Genomic DNA, 19,316 nt, shown 5'->3' with positions numbered 1-19,316 from the left:
TATAGCCAGCTTCCAAGTACAGCCAAAGAGAATCTCACTTATGCTGGATGGATCAGTTTTGGCTCTTCACACACACAGCGGTTGATCCTCAGGCTGAGAACAGAATGAACATTTCAAGAGAAAGAGGAACTGGTTTTTAAACACTCCCACTATCTTCAACACAACTGTTTCTATCCCAGTACCCCCATTCTATGGCTTTTCCACGGAGGCCATTTTGAACCAAGAAAAAGCCAGCTAGAGAGAGCACCTGCTAGCCAGTGCCCTAACATTTCTCACTCTTTCTGGATGTCAGCAAATTTTCTGTTACGGCAAACGTATATGTGCATAAACATGTAAGCCACTTAAAAGTGTGATAAGCCTACCCAAAACATGTGTGAAGAGCTGAAACTGAGGGCATAACCACCATTTGGGGTGTGGGTACCTATGTGGATAAAGAAAGCTGAGAAAGCACACTGCAGATGAAGGACCCAGCGCTAAAATGTTTGCCTTCACCTGAGGTCAGCATAGGACGTTGCTCCAAGTACAAATTTATTAGTTCATCAGTGGCACAAGTTCATGCCATGTTCACAACTAAAGTGCCCTTTCCATCTCTGTCCCCTTCTTTGGGGAAATGGCTGCATTTAAAGGCTTGGGCACAGCAAAGATTCCATTTGAAAGCCCAATGCTGAGAAACTGAGAGATTTCAGATAAGAGATTCCCTCAGCCAAATGCTTCTCAAGGCACATGCAGCTCTTCTAAAGGTTGGTTTCATTTGCCAGCCTCTACGACTTTCCAGTCCTCTGCTATTGAGGGGTTTTCCCCTTCAACTCAACATCTTAGAAGTGCAAATTAAAAGGATATTGAGTGGTTAACACCTACTAACAACTGCCACATCAACATAAAGTAGTTGTTGTGCTATTAAATGAGAATTTCCACTACTTGGTGTCATTTAGGCTTCCCATTACCTTGCTAGCATTCCACTACCCTTCCAACTCACTTTAATTGGAATCTGAGTGATCTCAGTGACCCTTCTGTGAAATTCTCAAACACAGAGAGATGGTTGCAACACTGCAGAACAACTTATCCCTTTAGTATAGAACATGCTGAATAGAAAGTGGCAAGCAAGGAAGGAAGGAAGGAAGGAAGGAAGGAAGGAGGGAAGAAAGACTTTTGTACCCTTTGTAGGTCATTGGATAAAAAGATGAACACTCTCTAAGTCTGTCTATTACTATTGCATTCTGCAAAGTCAAACATCATACTACAGACAGTAAATAGTGAAACAAGTTGCGACAAGTGAGCCACTGAACAGCTTCCATTCACCTACCTGGCGTCAAGGAACCGTGATCTCAAGATCATGACTGCTTCACAAGTGCTTTGTTTGAGCTGCATCTGAATGGAGCTGAACTTCCGATGGATGATGCCCACCATCCTCTCAATCTCCTTTGGAGAAATGGGACGCGTCCGGCTTTGCTCTCGGAGAAGGTTCATCACGTGCGTGGTAAATTCGTTACATGCCTAGGAAGGAAAGGGTCGGTTAGAGGGCATCTTTGGTAACATCATATAAGAGTCTTTGACTCCCGCCCCCCCCCAATTTAACCCAACTTTTAGGTGCCCAAGTTGATAACATGTTCTATGAAGTCAAAGGTTTAAAAGCAAAGTGATGAAGCAATCTTGCTGAAGCTAAGCAAGTGTGGGTCTGGTCAGGGTTTCAATGGCAGACTGCCTGGGAACCCTTGCATAACTGATGGACGATGGATGGAAGAGGCTATGTACATATAATTTAATCTGAACAGATTATTCGAGTCATGCCAGGATAAAAAAGTACAGTTAGATAGAACATCCTGAAGAATGGGCACCTGTCCTCAGAAGCCTCCCCCCTCCCCAGTTTCCATTGCCACAGCCACCTGTCTCTCTATTTTTCTACCCATGCCTTCAAAATCCCAAAATAATTCTGCTTCAATAATATAATTTTTGCACATTTGAAACTTGAAAGTCACAACTCCCCCTTATCTCATGCCCAGCTCTTTTCAGCCTTTCCAAGCAAACATGACACTCCAAACTCCTTCACTGCTATACTTCCTCTCTTTTTTGGATCAAACCTGACTTGCACAGACTATGCCAGTAATTTCCAGATTGTATATTTGGATGGGGGGTGGGGAATCACACATGCTTCCTATGAGTTAAAACTATTACACATGGCTCCTATGAGCTCAAACTACACATGGCTCCTATGAGCTCAAAACTATCCATCCACAAAAGAGACTGTTTGATGTGTCTCTGAACGATTCATTGCTTTGGATTTTCCGCATCAGCCTCTGTTGGAGGTTGATAATTTGGTTGTGTCTCTGTATCACGAATGAGTGGACCACCCAGCCCAGACACTGCTGCCTCGCTTTTGGAGGTTGCTTTTCATTGCATTTAATGAGTTGGTACTCTGGTCATTCATTCTTCCAGTGAGGAGCCATGCTGAGAGCAGTTATGTCTACTCCCATTTTGGCCTTACAGCAACTCTTGAGATAGGTAAGGTTGAAAGAGTGAGACTGGCCCAAGGTCACTCAGGGAGTTGCACAACAGTAATATGGTAGTTCACAATATGGTAGGAGAGCTTTGGAGTTGCACAGAACTCTTTCCCCAAGTAAGGGTATCCAAGTATTAACCAGGCCTGATCAGGCATGTTTAGGGTGGCATGGCCATAGGCAAGTAAGGGTATTTTTTTTAAAGGCTAAAAATAGAAAATAAGTTTGTGGGGGAATATGGTGGGGAAGACAGTATGGTGTGCAACTGATTCTTTTACACACATCATAGACATACTCAAATCATGTCCCAGCCAGTCCCCAGGGATCAATGCAGATTCAGATTTCATACCATTTTCCCTGAGCCTCACATTCAGGGCTGAATACTGCCCTGTTCTCTGTTTTTTCCCTAATAAGATAATCAAGGCACAAAAACCCTGCACCTTATTAGATATTACCAAACTTTTAAATCCAGGGAAAAAGCATACTGTGGCTATCAAAAGTTGGGGGGAAACACTGTGCTGTACTAACAGTCATTGTCTTCACTGCCTCCATTGCTCCACAGTGCAATCCTAAAAAGTATTATATTTTTCTGAGCCCACGGACTTCAGCTTAGAAGGATTTAACTTGGCTCAGGATTGCACTGTCAGTGCAGTCCCTGTTTGGCCTGTTAGCGGGCAGAGAGGTAAAGAGGTGAAGAGTGAAAAGTTTATACAGTGGAGGTGGGGATGGGGATGGGGGGGGGGGGGAGAGAGAGAGAGAGAGAGGATGATCCTTCTTTCCTTCAGCATTTGCTGGGAACGTCTCTTGCAACTTATTAACCAAAGCCATCTATGAATGCAAACGCTGATTAGCAATTTGGCAACAGACCAGCACATCCGCAGGATTCATAGAGCTTCCTTTTAAACCAGTAGTTCATACATGATTAATTAGAACATCTCATTTATGTAGTGTGCACTTTAGCTCATTACTCTAAGTAAAATTTGTTAAGTATTTACATTTAGATAATTAAAATCTGGGTACACCCTTAAGAAAGACGCATACACTCCTGGCAAAGTGATTCCTCTCTGCCTTTACATGCCTGAGAGCAAAAATTATAGGCTAACTCCCACCACCCCACTCCAGAGGCAATGCTCCATGAAACCACAGTTTCTCACCCCAAGGGACACAGTGAATGCATGTGTATATAGCTGGAGAACACATCTCTACTATACACAAACAGAGAGATAGAGACTCTTAAGCTCTCCACAGCTGTCTCACTGTGACTGTGGCTCAGTGGTAAAGCACATGCAGAAGGTCCCAGGTTCAATCTCTGGCATTTTCAGACAAAGACACTTGAAAAGTATTAAGCTAGACAGACCAATGGGACAACTAGGAATAAAGCAGCTTTGTATAAGTGTGTACTACAGCTCTGGGGTAGAAGCTCACCTCTTAACAACCCAGCATCTTCATTTAAGGGATTCCTAGCAGGCGCTGGGAAAAAGCCTTTTCTCTGTCTACCTGTGGAGATTCATAACATTTCAGTCTAATCTATGCTGAGTCAGACCACTGGTTCAGTCAGAGTAGACAATATTGAATAAGAAGGAACAATGCTCTGACTTGATATGACCAGCTTTATCTTAATAGCTGAAGGTGAGAACACCTGTTTTGCTTATAGCAGGGCCCAGATTCAATCCCTGGCAATGAGAAATTAATATGCATAATATTGTTTGCATGATTTAATCTACTATATAAGGGCAGCAAGCACAGCACTGAGGTCATCACTTTAACAAATACAATGGGGCTTCCACATGGTAGGTTTTCCCCGCAGATTCCCTACCCCAGTCCCCCAAGCAGTGGCAATCCCCCTTCCTCGGGTCCCTGGCACTTTTATTTTTTTTAAAATTGTCAAGTTCATATCATTGTAATTATATACCATTATAACAATCATTATAACTGATTCTGTGAATTCCTACTTTCCTTTTAAAAACAAAGTCTCTATCCCTTTCTGTTGTGAAGATGTGCCTTTACCCTTATATCTCTGTAATGGAAAGAGCTAAATACTTGCTTCTTTTGTAAAACAAACACCTGGAATTCACAGTATTTATTATACTTATTCTTCTTATATATATCTTGATTAGCTTGCTGCAATGTGCTCTACATGGGATTGGCCTTGAAGACTGTCTGGAAGCTACAGCTGGTACAGAATGCTGCAGTACAGAAGGTTGACTGGTATAGGTTGTAGGCAGTGTTCCCTCTAAGCTGAGTTAGCATGAGCTAGCTCAACAGATTTTTAGCCTTAAATCCACACATTTTTGAATTAGGATGACCCCAGAGCACAGTAATTTATGCAGCAGTTCACAATAATTGAATGCCAGTAGCTCACAAAGTAGAATTTTTGCTCACAAGACTCTGCAGCTTAGAGGGAACATTGTAGGGACCATATAATTCCACTTTTGTTCCATCTACAGTTTTTTTCCAGGCCCAATTTTTGATGCTGGTACTGACTTTTATTTAAAGCCCTATATGGCCTGGGGCCAGCATACCATTAGGACTGACAACTCCCATATGAGCCTACCCAACCACTCCAGTCATCTTCTGAGAGTCCTGCTTTGGGTGCCCCATCATTTGAGCCTCCGTCAGGTTTTTGGATGAGGCAGCGGGCATCTATTTATTCAGTCAGTTGGCCTCCCCCCCCCCCCCCCTACTGCTCTACTGCACTACAGTATTGTGGTGCTGTATTGTGGTACTATTTTTGTGCTGTATCACCTTGCTGAATCATCTTGTTGCACTTTACTGAATGTTGTAATTGGTTTTATTATTATTTTATTGTGATTTATTTCTATTTTGATGTACTCTGCTCTGAGCCCCCAAATGGGGGGATGGGCAGAATATAAATAAACAAATAATAACAACAACCCCAAGAAAGGGCTGTTTTGGTTGTGGCAGAAAAACCTTGGAAATCCTTTTCCGGGAAGATTCACCTGCCTCCCTCTTTTGCCTCACTAACTCTCATTATCCCACCCTACAAAATATTTTTAAGGCTCACCACTTTGGGGGCCCTAAGTTTTGTAAAAAAGAAGCAGCACATAAATCTTTTAAATAAATAGAAAATAATTATACATTGTGTGAAGAAGCATTTCCTTTGTTTGTCATCAATCTATTAGTAATCAATTTCACTAGGTGAGCCAAAAAGGAGAGGGGGGAAATTTCTCTATTCACTTTTTACATAATCACAAAATATTTTACCAGCTCTATAATAACCTCAATTATAGGGGTTTTTTTTCTAAACAAAAGAGTCCCAAAATGCTTTGGCCTTTCCTTATAGAGAAGGTGCCCCAATTCCCTGATCATTTTAGTTGCCCTTTTCCAGCTCCATAATATCCTTTCTGCAATGGGACAACAAGATATCTGTGCAAACGAAGCTTCCCAGCTGCTCTGGGTGGTTTGGGACGCTTACAATACTTTTGCCTACAGCAAAAATGTATTTCAATGTAATTATAGAAGATAGCTTTCAATATGTCATCTCTATTATAGTAGCTGTAAATTATGAAGAGAAGCATTTCTCCTGGCGCTAAGAAAGTAGAAGAGAAGCTGATGGCGTGACACACTTTCTGGAGGGCTCCCCCCCCCCTCATGCTACTTTAAAATGCATCCCTCTAACTGGCAACAAATGTCAAAATCAAACTCTGGGTAGATTGTGTGTGGAAGGAAAAAAAACGCTGCAGTAAAGACAAGGTGGGCTTTTCTTCTTGGGTTCAAAGAGGTGAGGACAACACAAAAAGCAGCAAGATTATGATTTATTTATTTATTGAATTTATAGTTTGTGATGACACTTCAAAGATGGGGTGGTGGTGGCAACAATAATTTAAAGACTATATCAGAGGCCAACGAGAAGCCATTTGCACTTACTGTTGCTTCTCCCATAACATATAAACCAGAGGCTCTTAATCTCAGTGGAAGAGTCACAGCTCAGCAGTAAAGGATTTGTTTTGCCTAGATTTGTTTTGTCCAAGATTCAGATCTGAAGCATCTCTTCTAAAATCTCAATTAGCAGATGTTAGGGGAACATCCTTTTCTGCCTGAGGATCCTGGGGAACCACTATTAGGCAAATAATAATAATAATACTGAACTCGATGGACTGGCTTGAGATCTCACTGTGGGTACTGCAAGCCTTGTATGTCCAAATTTGCTATCTAGCTTCCTGGTTAGCATTTTTAACAGGTGGTACATTTTAAAGGTGAGGAAAGATTGAAGAACTAGCTATGCATATGCGAGAGATTTACAAGGCTCTTTTACTCCCCTCCTCTCTGGCAGGAGCAAACACAGTGGCTTTAGCAGAGTTCTTCCCCTTATGTGCCTTTATCTTCCTCCGCATTTTCAGTTGCCTGGGTCTTTTAACATCTATGTGAAACCTGGAAAAAGTGTTTCATACTTAAGGGGATGGGGTTAAAGAGCTCTTTGCTTATGTCTCAAATAATTGCAGGGGGGGTGGAAGCAAGCAAGATGCATGGAGGGAATATGTTTGGGGGGGGGCTTATATTGGTGGCCAATATAAGCAGGTTCCTGGGGCAAAATTGAGACCCCTTAATCCCTTCTGAACATTGTTCCCAATCCTCTGCCTTTTCTTCTGAGACAAAAGTTAATGCAACTACCTGCCTTACCTTCACAAAGGGCTAATGCCTGAACTGTGCAGCCAAAGGCACACATCTTTCGGCGTCTCCACCTGTCTACCCTCTATTGTTTCTACCTGTAACAACCTTCAGAAAACCTGCAGCCAATCAAGGTGGAGAAGCAGTCCCATTTGCCCCTCAGTTGCAGAGACAGGCACAGTTCTCAAGACAAACTAGTATGAGACAGTTTGCTGCAAGGCATGGAAAAATTATCATATTTCTGTACAGCAGACACTGCTAGGTGTCAGGATCAACAGGGGAAAACTTCCATGTTTCACATCAGCTCTGTCTCTGCTCTCCCAGCAGCATTCTCCTCCCACCCACCCCCCACCCCCCCGCTAGTTTCCTGGGGTCTGGACGGATGGATCTGACATTTCAGTTGAAACCTTTGCAAATGGAGCTACGGGGCTTGAACGCTGGGCCCCTTCCAAATGCTTACATTTATTACAGTCAGAGGCTACAAGGCCAGAGAAACGGCTGCCCACAATACTCGGAATTTATTCCCGCTCCCACTCTGTCTAGTGCCATGTTGCAACAGTGGGTATTTGCACTATTAATTCATTTTAAAGCATCTCCTACAGTTAAAACAAGAGGTATCAATAAATTTGTGCTTAAACAGCTGATATTCTGGGCTCATGAGAAATGAAAGCAATCCTCTTGCATTTCAGGTTTTTTGATAGAGGTTTTCAGAGTTTGCCAAAGAAAAAGGGAAAGTCAGAAGCCAAAACTGCATGCCCAGGAAACCCAAATTTGCCACAAACAGAATTATACAAATTGTGGAAATGACCACTTTGTTATTTCCTTCTAATAGGTCAGCTATTCTTAGCTGATCCAGAGGAGTTGGCCTTGTTAGTCTGTTGCTGCAAAATAGTGAAGAGTTCAGTAGCACCTTTAAGGCTAACAAATTTTATTGTAGCATAAGCTTTTGAGAAACACAGCTCTCTTTGTCAGACGCATAGAGACCAGAGATATACAGGTGGTGAGGGGAGGGGGGAGTGGATGCAGGAAGTGAGTGCTATGTAAATTCACAGCTGGTTCACTATGAATGCAAAACTTGCTCAGCAGGAGTAGATATGGTTTCAATTAACTCAACATGGTCCAAGGCAGCTTTGGTTAAAAAAAAGGCAGTGGTTTTTTTTTTGGGGGGGGGGAGGGTTGGTGGCAGGAGAAAGGCCATGTTGCCCAGGTGTATGTGTGCAGATCCCCCTATTGCCTCCAGGATTTTTCGGGATTGCATTTCAAAAGCCTGCAAAAGCAACAGCAAAGCAAAGGAACACCTGTATACACCAGGGAAGACAATGCATCTGTTGTACCAAGATCCACCTCTTTTGTAAAGCCTCCCCCCAAGTTTTCAGTGACAGTTGTATTGCCCTATTACAAACTGGTATGGTAGCAAACCTTTGAAAGAGGAGAAGGAATGGGACAACACAGCAGATCCCTCCTCTGCTCTGATAACTGGCCACTGATCATGCCAGCTAGAGACCCAGGAACACCATATACATGGCATCGAGATACTGCTCATCTTTAATAACCAGCTCTATGGTTCATTAAGTGGTCTCCTGAAGCTTAAAGTAATAAACTCCTGAAAAGATAAGTTCCCAGTCCTCAGGATTGTTAAAAAAAAGCGTGACTATACGGTTTTAATTAAGACATTCAAACATACATGTCCCAAGAGAAAGAGTGCACAGCAATCCAAACTCTTCTGCTGAATTATAGCCAAACTAACTGAACTTGTTCATTGCCATCATAAACAAACCAACATTTCTGATGTGTTAATTTTTCAAAACCCCAGTACTGCTTCTTGAAGTGCCTAAAAAGACATTTTGTGTTGGCTGCCAGAAAACCAAAGTAGGAAAAGAAAAATACAATTTAAAACATCAAACACTTGGATTGCAATTGATTCGTCCCTCCCCAGCCCCCCTGCAGAAATGTCATATGTGGGTTTGCAGCGAGGAGGGAAGAACAGTTTTTACAATATAAAAGAATTTCAAAATGGCAACACAATGCTTTCTAAAACGCTCTCCCCCCCCCCCCCCACAACACCACATTCATTTCATTGTGACATTTCCCCACTAGCCCTTGTAACCAACATACAGAAGCTAGTAAGAGCCTCCAAAAGTGGCATTTTCTTATCCTGGTGATTAATATGAAACCACTTGACATTCCAGCATGGTTTTATCTTACAGTACTGTAACAAGGCTACTGAGACAGGCAAAGCCTCCCTAGGCTGAGTGCCCCTGCAACAATTGCAGCCTCTGATTAGCCCTCCTTTAGCAAATTGGATTTTGTGGTTTCTCTTCAATTTCACTCCCACTGACATACTCATAGAACTGAGTGCCAGAGTGGAGTCAAGAAAGCTGGGCCTTCTCTTTCAACTCTAGTTCAGAAAACCAACCACAAGCTGTGCTTGGTTCACTGATCTGATAAGGTTCAAGCACTGGTAGCTTTATTAGGACACCTCAGGGAGAAAAAGACAATGATGCTTGTGGTACGTCAACACACCAGGCTCTCCAGTCTTGTCGCTCTGCAGCTGTATGAAGATGGGTGTTCAAGGAACACTGAGGTACTAGAAGAATTCTTTATTCTCTAAGAGCTGCATGTAAAATGGCTTTGAGATGGACACATGGAGGGATATATTTTACTTTTAAAAAGCATGACAATATAGTCTACAGTTTTGTGTGGATAGGTCACAGCAAGAAGGGAAGCTGTTGCTGGAATTAATCAAATTGTGCTCTCTCTTAAAAAAAAAAACAGCCAAGAAGTTGAAGCATACTTGGAGACTTATTGGGAGCTGAGCCAGAACTGACAGTCCTGTCCTGCTAGAGGTCTCTAGAGAATCCTATATCACAGGAAGTACCAGAATTCTATATCACAGGAAGCTATCAACATTGTCAATAAAGGATTTTTCAAAGCATGTCACGGTAGTTGGAAGTTAAGCACTACAAAGCACTTACGCAGCACTTGAGCATGTTCAAAGCACTTCACATACATTGCCTCCGTAATCCTTCCTACCACCCTATAAAGATATGGAGATATTATTATTGACCTGTGTCAGATGGGGGAATGCAGCAGAGAGTGAGTGAGGTTTGAGTATGGTTCATGTAACTGTAAGGCAAGACTAGAACAAAGGATTTGCTTGTTCATAGCTCAGTCTTTTATACTACACTAGCTCTTTCATTAATAAAGTCAAGTTCTCAAAATCTTTTGGCTGTCCCTGGGTTAAAGGAGGCTAGGCTCAACTCCACCAGAGCAAGAGTCTTCTTGGTTGCGGCCCCAATACTTTGGAACACCCTCCCAAAAGGCATCAGGGCCCTGCGGGATTTATCGCAGTTCTGCAGGGCCTGCAAGACTGATTTGTTTCGGATGGCATATAACATCTAATGGGAGAGGGCTGCCTCCACATCTGGATCCATAGCGCTTTTATTACTAACTGCCCAGGATCTGTGCGCGTGAGAAAAAAAATATTATATGATCTGCCTGAATTAGCACCATTGTTATTTACCTAATTGTTTTTTTGTTTTAATATTGTTTGTTTACTGTCTATTTTATGCTGTTAGTCACCTTGAGTCTGTATGGAGTGGGCAGGATATAAATATAATGTAAATAAATAAATAATAGTTTCTATAACATACATTAGTTACTAATACCACTAGTCATGCCTGCAACTAGCAGCAGCTATGCATAGATGGAAAACCAGACCTCAGACGGCCTTGAAATTGATTGGTGGACTCATGAACCTAATAACCACAATTCCCACTTCTCTTTCAGTTTCCTTCGCCTTACTCTGAGTTAGCTGTACTGGATGGGGAGATGTCTATTGGCATGTTGTTTGACTTTGGCTAACTTTTGATTTTGATTATTATTTGCACTCACTGTTGGTTATTCTTTTGATACAAAACATGGGTTATTTGGATGGGCCATTTTCCTCTTGTATTTTACTAGATGATGCCATTTTAACTTTGATTTTATTGCAAGCTTCTGAAGGGATTTTACCAAAATGATAGCTATACATCAGCTGTCTGATTGGACAATCTTTAGTTAGAAGTAGGTTTCTGACTCTGATACAGAAGGAAAGTGTTAAACACAATTTGCTGTGGCTAAACTATAGCCAGTGCTAAAATGGATACTGAAAGGAAAACATATACGAGTGGCCTGACCCATCATCTCTACAGCATTTTGCTGAGGAAGCATAGCCTGCAACTTAGAGGTCTCTTATTCCTCTCCCCTTACAAAACCCCACTTGGTCCTATTTTCAGCTCACTCCTAAAACTTCAGAGATTAAACTATGAGCAAATCAGACACAAACTGACTCAGAGGACTTAGGCAAGCGATTTACTCTCAACTCCCTACCTGTAATGTAATCAGAGAGGCCTACTTTTCAGGCCTGTTTTGAGGATTTCTGCAATGATCTATGTAAAGCTGAAAGTAGCTGAAAAATGTTCCATAAAAAATAAAGTAATATTATTTCTGCCTGTTGGCCCAAGAACCTGACAAGGCCTTGCACTGCTACTCCTTCCTCATTTTACACAAGAGCCAAACTAAATATGGCGATAATGCACTTTGAGTACACAGCTTCTAAATTAAAAATCCCAATTGGAGTTTTGCAGATGATGATGAAGTCAAGCATATTCAGACAGAGGATTGCAACATCTAACCTGTTCATATTTCTCCAACTCCGTGTGATAGATCTGTCTGATCTGGGTCAATTTGGCCCTGTAATCTGAGTGTTCGATAGAGTTATCTGAAGTCCCGCCGGAAGCCGCTGCTGCTGCTGCCGCTGCTGCCGATCCTCCACCTTTCTCAGGACCTGAAACCCCTTCTGCCAGAAGCATATTGTCCAATCGCATTAGCTGGGGGTCAGGAGGATCTTCCTCTTGAGCTCCTCGGATGCTGAGACCTTTGAGTGAAGGAAAGAGAGGGAGGGAAAAAGACCTAAATTAATCTAGCCTGCATCCTGTATGCCTACCCCACCTTCTCTGAGCCTCTGAAACAGTTACTGCTGGAAGCCATTTCACCACAAATTTGTGCAGGCTCACTGTCACAGATGTTGCTGCTCAAGGAGGAAAATATACTATATGTTGTGAACACTCAACACTAAAAGAAATAATAATGATGCTGCATCCAAACAGCCAGAATGCCTGCATCAAGATAAGGAAGACTGTCGTTCCAAGGCTTGATTGGATGCCACACACAACAGCAGCCTTCCTGAAGCTAAGCAGGCCTGGGTCCGTCAAGCAGACCTCGTGGGAACCCTATGTGTGGCACCTAAATTCCACGATGGAAGAAAGGCAGGATACCAAAGCAATAAAAAAACCATTTAAAAAAAACATTCAGTGACATGAATCAATTATGCAAATTCAACTTATTTGCATATGTTACACTGCTTCTGCTGGTAAGAACTTCTGTGACTCAAATTATTTACTCACATTATTGTATATTTAGAAAAATCTAGGCTACTAACTATTTTATTTTCAATATAAATAAATACAAGGACTAAAAGCAGCACCAAAGCCAATATTATACAAAAGTAGCAGCAGAATGATTAAGGTACAAAGACTAGTACATTCAGACTAGAAGGATACCAGAAGCCCAAGAGAACAGGAAGGTCTTCACCTGGTACCACAATGTTAACCAAGATGGCACCAGATGAACATGTCTACTAGACAGGACTTTTCTGTAGCAAAAGCCCAGCATGAATTTATTTGCTTATTAGACCCCACCCCCTGATGTCACCAGAAGTTACATCACCCATTCAGTAGGTTATTTTCCACATATTAACAGAACAGTACAGTGCCATCAGATGCATTTCATGGATGTGTGTTCTCACACAACTCAATGAGAGACCTTGCTTTGCCCCCCATCCCCAAACATAGCCAGAGAGACAGAGAGCCATGTGTGGTGCAGCGGGCAGCGGCAGGCCCAGCTTGTCCCAGGAGGGGGTGCTCATAGGTGCTTCCATGTCTCTCGCTCTCTTCACAAGCCTGTTGGAGGCTGAAGGTGGCAGAGAGGATGGAGTGTGCTGTCTGGGAGCATGTGGTTCCCTCTGCCTGAGAACTTTTTTTGAGCCAGAGCCCTGGCCAAGTTAGCCGGAACTGTGTTCCTGCTAAAAAAAAAAAAAACCTGGTGTCTAGAGAGACCCAAAACCTCCCTGCCCTCTGAAAACCTGGCAGAGAAGGATACAAGAAACAGAAGAGTCTATCAAACAAGAGGTTAGGGTGATAGGGCCCGCCCGAGACTATCTGGCACCCTAGGCAAGGCTATCTTCTGGTGCCTCCCCGCCCCCCGCACTGATAACCAATTTTCAAAAACAGATGAATTGTAGCGCTCAATTTGGAACCCCAGAAGACCAGCGCCCTAGGCCATTGTCTAGTTTGCCTAGTGTCAGAGCCAGCCCTGGGTCCACTTGTTTGGAGGAAGGGATACAGCACCACCACCTAGAGATGGTTGGCTGCAATTGTTGCTACTGAACACTAGTAGGCTCTCCCTATGCCAGGGCTTGAGACACTTCAGGTACCAACTTGCCATGATGCCCAGAAATTTCATTGTGGTGCCTAGAATTTTCAGCAACCATTTTATTGTAGCATTTCTCAACAGTTCTCAGTGCAAGTTCAAAGCTTATTCATCATTTTGTATCAGGAAGTTTTCTAAATGACAAAAATAAACATGCATGAAATTCCTATCTTTGTGTTTGTTACATTTATATGTATGCTGAACTTTGCATTATTCAGTGGTGGTAGATGACAATTTCTTAACCAGTTGTTAGCTCCAATATTCAATTAAATGGAAATTTTTGAAAGTGATGGAATTTTGAGGAACTGGGGCAAAATTAGGCTACGGTTAAAAGTTAGCCATATTTATCTGTATATACAACAATTTTCTCATAGTTTTAATAAAATTACAAGACACTGTGACAAGATCATGCTCCACTGTGGTCACTAAATATGGTGATTAAAATATGAAACCCTGAATAATGAAAAATGAGTCTGGCTCCTAAATTATTAGGCTAACTCCTAGAGCCAAAGAAAAATTGTCAAGACTTGCCCAAGACAGTAGGACCATGGCAGATACCCAACTATATCTATCCTTGACATTGAGTCAGATGCCTGACAGAGATCTGAAGGAAGCCGCAAGTGACAGAAGGCCAGGACTCAACCCATCACATCTAAATATCCCTAACAGCAGCTACCCTGCCCATGAAACGATGCAGCTGGTAGGTCACAGATCTGATTTTGATACAAGCCCCGGCAATTGCTTTGTGATGCTTGGCTCTGTGGTGCAGAAAAGCTGAATTTCACACTCCTCCCCAGAATCAGTTGTTTAAACCACCCAGCAAGTATAATTGCCATTTCAGCACTAACTACATGTTCAAAACTGCCGGCATTGTTACCAGCAGCTGGCAGAGAAACATCAACATTATATATTTAAAAAAAATCTGCCTCTGAACAGAGGATTCCAAAATGCTGCCTAGTCACCAGTCTCAACTGACTAGTATAGATCAAGGCTGACAATTTGTAGGTTTAATCAGGTCAGGCAGGCTCACTGCCAAGATGCACTCAACACTGCTGAAAAACAAAGTTGAGAAATAATTACGGTTGTAGGGGGGGAAATCGCTAGAGCTGTGGCTCCTTGGATCAGCATTTCCATTAAAGATGTAACGTGACCCCCCAAACTATCCCAATCCAATTAACCTCTTCAAATCTGCTTTAAAAGCAGGTATCCCTGACAGATTCTCTCTGGGGGAAGAGCTGGCACCTACTGTGTTTGCATCCAGACTCTACCTTCTGTGGTGCTCATGTTTTTGTTTATACACACCAGCACTAGCTCTGCGTCAAGTGCAGCTGACATGACAGTAACATCCATAAACTGCCAAGTATTCAGCTCAGAAGCGCCAACATTATTTGCCTCACTCGCCTGAATCTAGCCCAAATTCCTCAGGGAAAGGGGGGGGGGATTCTTTCTGGCTTTTTCACCATGCACATCTGCATAAACATCAGTTAGTCCCTTGTCATATAAAAAGCACTAGAAAAACACAAACACACACACACAACGAAATCTACCAGCTTCACGACAAGCAATAATTTCATGCAATATGGTTACTTCTGCTGAAATGTCTCTTTGCTACTTACAAGCACTTAACTCCATCACCAATACATGTTCGAAGTTAGAAGGCAAAGACTACAACTCAAAGCATCTGCGTATTAAGCTGCATGAAAATCAATCGGGCACAAGCCATACACAACTACATACAGAACTGTGGTCATAGCTTCTTGCAGCCAAGTGAGTATCAAGAGAACACAACAAAGTAAACAAAACTGGGATTCCAAAAAGGAGTATTAAAGGAGGGGCTGAGAGCCTGACTTCTCTCAATTCGGTTGCTACTGTTAGAAGTTAATAAAATCATCATCTGCCACCTTGAGTGTTTATATATAGCACTCAGAATCCAAACACTTCCCAAACATAATATTTTGCCATAAAAATAAACCAGTAAGGCATGTCAGTATTATTAACCCCACAGTGCAGATAGGAAGGCTGAGAGTTGAGAGTGTAGCTTACCTAAGATCACCTAATAAATGTGTACCAGGGGCAAGATTCAACCCAGAGATGCCCTGACTCAAAACCTGATCTCACAGTCATTACAATATATAAACCTTCATTTAGTATGAAAAGACTAATTACAGGGGGTGGTTGATTCATGAAACTAAGTGGGCCCTCCACAGTTGTAAATGATGCTCCCAACTTCATGAATTCCTCCCCACATGGAAACTGTTTCAAAGGGTAAGCTTTGATTCTTGAAAGCTCATACCCTGAAGTTCTTGTTGGTCTCTAAGGTGCTACTGGACCCATATCTAGCCCCCTCCCTGTGTCTTTGTTGTATCTATGTGGCCCCCAGCTTTGGTATAATCAGATCTCATAGAAACAGTTTCCTCAGTCGTCTCTCAACAACCCACAGCTCAAACCATACCCAAACAGCTCCTCCTTTGTAGCCTTCCTCTTTTAAGCATGAGGTTTTTTGGCTCTCAAAATTGCACTCAAAGTTCCTAACGGCATGGGAAACAGGAAGTGAGTGTGACATGTCTCCTCCCAGATCCTGAATTTGTTTTTGGAATTCTGAGATCAAAGTTGTCAATGCAAAGCTGATTCCTCTTCACCCCATCTTAATGTTTTTACTCTAACACATTAAGGCATCTTCAAAAAGCTAAGCTACTTCAGGGGAGTTCCTAGCAGATCATGTCTAACTTATATGTGTAACTTTATGACAATTTGCAAATAACTGCTAGTTAGCTAGTGAGTAGGCTGCCTGTTTTGCAGATTCCCCCAACCCCTGTCTCTGGAGACTGCAGCTGAAAATCTCAGGTAAAAGGAAAACCTCTGTCCACAGCCCTGGGCAAACATGGGTAGGAATCTAAGTTGTTAAATAATTTAAATAAGAGGGGCCATAGCTCAGTGGTAGAGGACGTACTTTGCATCTAGAAGATCCCAGGTTCAGTCCCAGCCAACACCAGATAAATGATTAGGGAGTCAGAGCTGGGAAAGACTTTTTTTCTGCCCAAGCTCCTGGAATACTTCTGCCAGTAACAAGAAGTGATACTGAGTCAAACAACCCAATTCAGTAATTCAATTCTTAAAAGTACTAGACAACATGGGTCACTGGTGACTCCATGAAGCACAATCTCTACTGCAATCCCAATTTAAGTGTGATTTTGGGAGGTTTTGGTTTGTTTGTTTTTTAAAAAGCAAAGCCCACTTCAATTTCTGCTCCACAGCAAAGGGTACGTATAACCCACAGGGTGAACTAATATATCAGTGTAAGCAAGATGGACCAGGATGTTAACATTCATTTGAGGGCTAAGCATATGGAAATTGACTGCCATTAGAATAAGAAGAGATGTGCTGCTAATTAAGCAAGTCCTACAAGGCTGCGTGTGGGAAGAAGGTGAACATTCAGGCACATACTTAAATTTTGATTACTGGCATAGCACCTAGCACATCACAAAACTAGCAGGCTGCTTCCCCACAGAGGGACAGGCTAGGAGGACAAAGATACGATATGGCTGGGAATCTTCCTGGATCCAGGTTTCACCTTCTAAAGATGATCTCATGAATCTGCCTCATCTGGCAAAATCTGCCTTTCCTTTATCTACCAGCTGCACACAATGGATGCTACGTAGCATCTGCCTTTATAAATTATGCACTGATAATATATGTATTTTTGACATATAAGCTCACACTGAAGCTATTGTTTCTCTATTTTTATTCCTCAGTATATCAACCTATGAGTTTATTACTACTTAGCTCACTGACCTTTCAATGCATCGTGGTATTAAGGCACCGAGTGGGCTTGAAAGAACACAATAATACATCACTCCTGGCACAACTGGAGAGGTACTAATGGCATCGGAAGTACAAGGACCCCAGCTAGAAAGCCCTGCAACTTTCCATAGCCAAATATTTTCATATTAAATCTGGCACCCTGGACCAGTGCACCTTTGATCAATCTTTCAGGACCACTTTTAAACCTGACAATTTCTCTCCCGGTAGGAGAAGTTTCTAGATCTTCATGGGTGAGCTGCGGAAGGTTAACCACAAACCTGTTTGCTCCCGATTTCCATCTACTTACAGCCACACCATTCATTTTGGTATCTGCAGGATCCAGACAAATCACATAAACAGACGCTAAAAACATTGTTTAACAATGAACTTGGCTTTGTTATAAAACCACAGTTTTAGCATATCTTCCAGCAGATCCTAATTAGCTGTCTTTCAACGCGCTGTGCACCTGCCCCCAAAGATAACAGACGAGCACGCCTGCACAGGCGACGGCATTCAGAGGCCAATAAATAAATTGCAGGTCAAAATTATTACAAAGCTTTTCCTCCGAATAAACCCATCTCCTTCACAATACAAAGCTGCCAATATGAAAAGCACCTAAAAACCCACTCAAATGGTATGATTACAGGGGCCGTTTGAGTTTAATAATCTGACTGTAATTCAGGCATTTTCAACAGCTCATTAAGGGTTCATTAATATATGGGCAAGCTTTTGAATTATAAATAAGCAGATTAGAAGCCTGCAGTGTCTGAATTGTACAGTAGGTATCCCAGCTAACGAAATAATGTTGCATGCACAATGCAAGGTGGGCCCAAGAGACTTCTGGTGGAAGCGCAGGACACTGCTTTCTCAATCTTATTTATTAATCTGCTTGCTTGTTCACCTTGTGTAGATTGTGCAGGAGGGGTGGCTTTTCTGAAACTTTAAAGGCAAATATTTTAAATCATGTCCATCAGAGGGCCACCAGACCAGATGAATCCACTTGCTACACCAAAAATGCTAAAGGGTAAACAGAGGAAAGGCCCAATCACCACCAAGTGTTCATCCAGTTTGTGTGTGTGTGGGGGGGGGGGGGAATGATCCACAAGAAAGACTCCCATTTGTGTCACCAGCTTTGTCAATCCATAGAATTACCCACCATGGCTTCAAGGTGGGGAGAGGGTTGCCTTTCCTGAAGTGTTCAGAAAGAGTAAGAATCATAGTTAAGGACTTTCCAACATGGATGGAATGAAATGACCTGATTTACTGTTGGCTCTGTAAATGATCCTTAGGAAGTTTTCCTGTCTTAAATTCCATCTTGTAGTTGTGGCAAGGTACAGCAAGCATCACTGGAGAACTGCTTTGGGGTTGGGCTCCCATTTGACGAGGAAGATCCTCTTCCCTACCTGATTTCATGGTCACAGTAAAGCCTGTTTGCCTTCCTGGACCCTCCCCCCCTCCATCCACTTATGTTACCATGTACAGTCTAGCCCAATTTGTTTTTGTGAAACACTGATAACCTCTCAATTATTTTTCTCTCACAATCTAAATGTTCCCTTACCAAACCGAAAACCTTTAGCTACTAGCAGTTGCATTGCTGAATTCTGAAAAGGACTTCAGTAAAATGGATTCTGTCCAGCCTTCAGTAAAAATACCAATTTCAATATTTTGATATTGTGCAATCACTGCATTTTATTCACTGTAATTCTATGGAAGTTTGTGAATAATTTTCAGGGGTGTGTATGTTCATTCCATACTTTGGCATTAAGAATATATTTCATTTTATCTGCCTTGTGAGGGCAGAAATGCATGATACAGCTTTTGTAAACTAAAATAAATATATTTTGCATATAGGCTTCCTAG

At 42.2% G+C, this 19,316-nt stretch overlaps 1 protein-coding gene across 5 annotated transcripts in view; it reads right to left on the bottom strand.

Annotated features, from left to right (window-relative positions):
• The window catches only part of PBX3 (PBX homeobox 3), a 262,955-nt gene that overhangs the window by 48,761 nt on the left and 194,878 nt on the right, over positions 1-19,316 (bottom strand). For all 5 annotated transcript variants that reach the window (XM_060250549.1, XM_060250547.1, XM_060250550.1 and 2 more), the window contains 2 exons: positions 11,801-12,042; positions 1,304-1,494 (listed from right to left, as the gene is read on the bottom strand). In XM_060250549.1, the coding sequence (XP_060106532.1) occupies positions 1,304-1,494; positions 11,801-12,042 (433 nt within the window). The remainder of the gene's footprint in view (positions 1-1,303; positions 1,495-11,800; positions 12,043-19,316) is intronic.

The sequence above is a fragment of the Heteronotia binoei genome, chromosome 12 (assembly GCF_032191835.1).
Source record: "Heteronotia binoei isolate CCM8104 ecotype False Entrance Well chromosome 12, APGP_CSIRO_Hbin_v1, whole genome shotgun sequence".
NCBI lineage: Eukaryota > Metazoa > Chordata > Lepidosauria > Squamata > Gekkonidae > Heteronotia > Heteronotia binoei.
This window is presented reverse-complemented; position numbering and strand designations above follow the sequence as displayed.